The sequence below is a fragment of the Apium graveolens genome, chromosome 2 (assembly GCF_009905375.1).
Source record: "Apium graveolens cultivar Ventura chromosome 2, ASM990537v1, whole genome shotgun sequence".
Lineage (NCBI taxonomy): Eukaryota > Viridiplantae > Streptophyta > Magnoliopsida > Apiales > Apiaceae > Apium > Apium graveolens.
The window spans coordinates 243,359,629-243,361,442 of record NC_133648.1 but is presented as its reverse complement, the minus strand read 5'-3'; the positions used below and the strand labels follow the sequence as shown (position 1 = coordinate 243,361,442).

General features: G+C 42.8%; 1 protein-coding gene across 1 annotated transcript; it reads right to left on the bottom strand.

Annotated features, from left to right (window-relative positions):
* Positions 1-964: 964 nt before the first annotated feature.
* Positions 965-1,432, bottom strand: LOC141698615 (uncharacterized). The gene is made up of 2 exons (XM_074503384.1): positions 1,192-1,432; positions 965-1,146 (listed from the first exon to the last, which is right to left on the bottom strand). Exons 1-2 carry the CDS (start codon positions 1,430-1,432, stop codon positions 965-967), a joined length of 423 nt encoding a protein of 140 aa, XP_074359485.1.
* Positions 1,433-1,814: the final 382 nt, after the last annotated feature.

The following is a 1,814-nucleotide window of genomic DNA, read 5'->3' as shown; positions in this document are numbered from 1 at the left end:
GTGAGCGGCTCATTCGTGCCCCTCTTGCACTTCCACTGTGTTCCCGAAACATACAACTCATCCATAATATGATCAAGATCAAAATCCTCCCTTGACTTGTTCACCCAATCCTCTTGCATCGACTTTCTCGCGGGTTGATTGATAACCCTACGAATAGCCGCCGGTGTGTAATCCACCGTCAAACCACGTACCATAGAAAACCCATTCTTATCCGCCCTTACATTTGCATGAAACTCCCAAACAATGCTCATCGAGACAACAACAGGTACCTCGCAGAAAGTTTGCCATCCCATCTCAGTATTCATCTCCAAGAGCTTTCCATCTCTCGCAGTGGGTAAGAAACCCCTCTCCTTTGAAATTGATTTGGACATCAATCGATTAAACTCAGCTTGTACCTCCAGAGAAGAAAATCTAGCCACCGCGCCACCAGCACTCGAATCCTCAGTAGACGAGGGACTAGAGCTGCTACTCACCACGACTCTCGATTGTTTGGGTGCCATGAGAACGATAGAGATTTTATGTGTAAGTAGTGAATATGAAAACTAGTGTTTTGAAATTGAAAGGTATGTGAGAGATGTATGTAGGATGTATGTATATATAAAATAAATATGGGTTTGGATTAGGAGTGTTTAGGAATAGGAATTAGGGTTAGATTAGGGTAGAAAAAGGGTTAAAAATGGGCCGGGGTTTTGTTTTTGTTTTATTTTTCCTATTTTCTTTTTCCAGATCCTCCACGCGGCCATACGGCCGCCCCGCTCTCCCGCGCGGGCATGCCGTGTTCCTATAGAATTTGCAAGTCCGCCCCGCTTCTGGCGCGGGTGTGCCGTGCTTCTGGAAAATCAGAATTTTTTTTGGTTTTTTTCTGTTTTTTATCTTTTCTTTGTCGACACTACTATACAACAAATATGGGTTGCCTCCCATGAAGTGCTTGGTTTACGTCACTAGCTTGACGTGAATCTTTGAATCAAGTTGTTGAAAGAACGGCACTCACCACCTCGCGATTCGCCATATCTCCATAGTAATGCTTCGATCTCTGCCAATTCACCTTGAACGCTTGATCCAAATGCGTATCAAAAATCTCCACAGCTCCATGTGGAAACACAGTTTTAACCTTGAATGGCTCTGACCACCTCGACTTAAGTTTTCCTGCAAAAAGTCAGAGACGAGAGTTGTACAATAGAACTTTATGACCGGGCACAAAAGACTTGCGCACTAATCTCCTATCATGCCATCTCTTGACTTTCTCCTTGTACACTTTGTTATTCTCAAAAGCCTGTAGTCGAAACTCCTCGAGTTCATTTAGTTGAAGCATTCTTTTCTTTCTAGCAGCTTCCATGTCAAGATTTAACTTCTTCAAAGCCCAGTATGTTTTATACTCTAACTCCGCTGGAAAATGACACGCCTTCCCATACACCAACTGGAAATGAGACATACCAAGAGGAGTCTTGAATATTGTTCTATATGCCCAAACAGCTTCATCTAGCTTTAAAGACCAATCTTTTCTTGATGGAGTCACCACCTTTTCCAAGATACGTTTAATATACCGATTAGACACTTCAGCTTGCCCATTAGTTTGAGGATGGTAAGCCGTGGCAATACGATGATTCACGTGATACTTTTTCATTAATGCAGTGAACTTGCTATTACAGAAATGCGATCCCTCATTACCGATTATGACTCTTGGAGTGCCGAAATGCGTGAATATCTGCTTATAAAGGAAGTTAATCACCACCTAGCATCATTGGTTGGTAACGCTTTCACCTCGACCCATTTTGACACATACTGATTGTTGCAGGATGAGACAAATGGCCCTA

Coding starts and splice junctions, on each gene's coding strand:
- LOC141698615 (XM_074503384.1), bottom strand. CDS start 1,432: ATGTCTCATTTCCAGTTGGTGTATGGGAAGGCGTGTCATTTTCCAGCG. Junction 1,147..1,191: donor GCGCAAGTCTTTTGTGCCCG/GTCATAAAGTTC, acceptor GACTTTTTGCAG/GAAAACTTAAGTCGAGGTGG.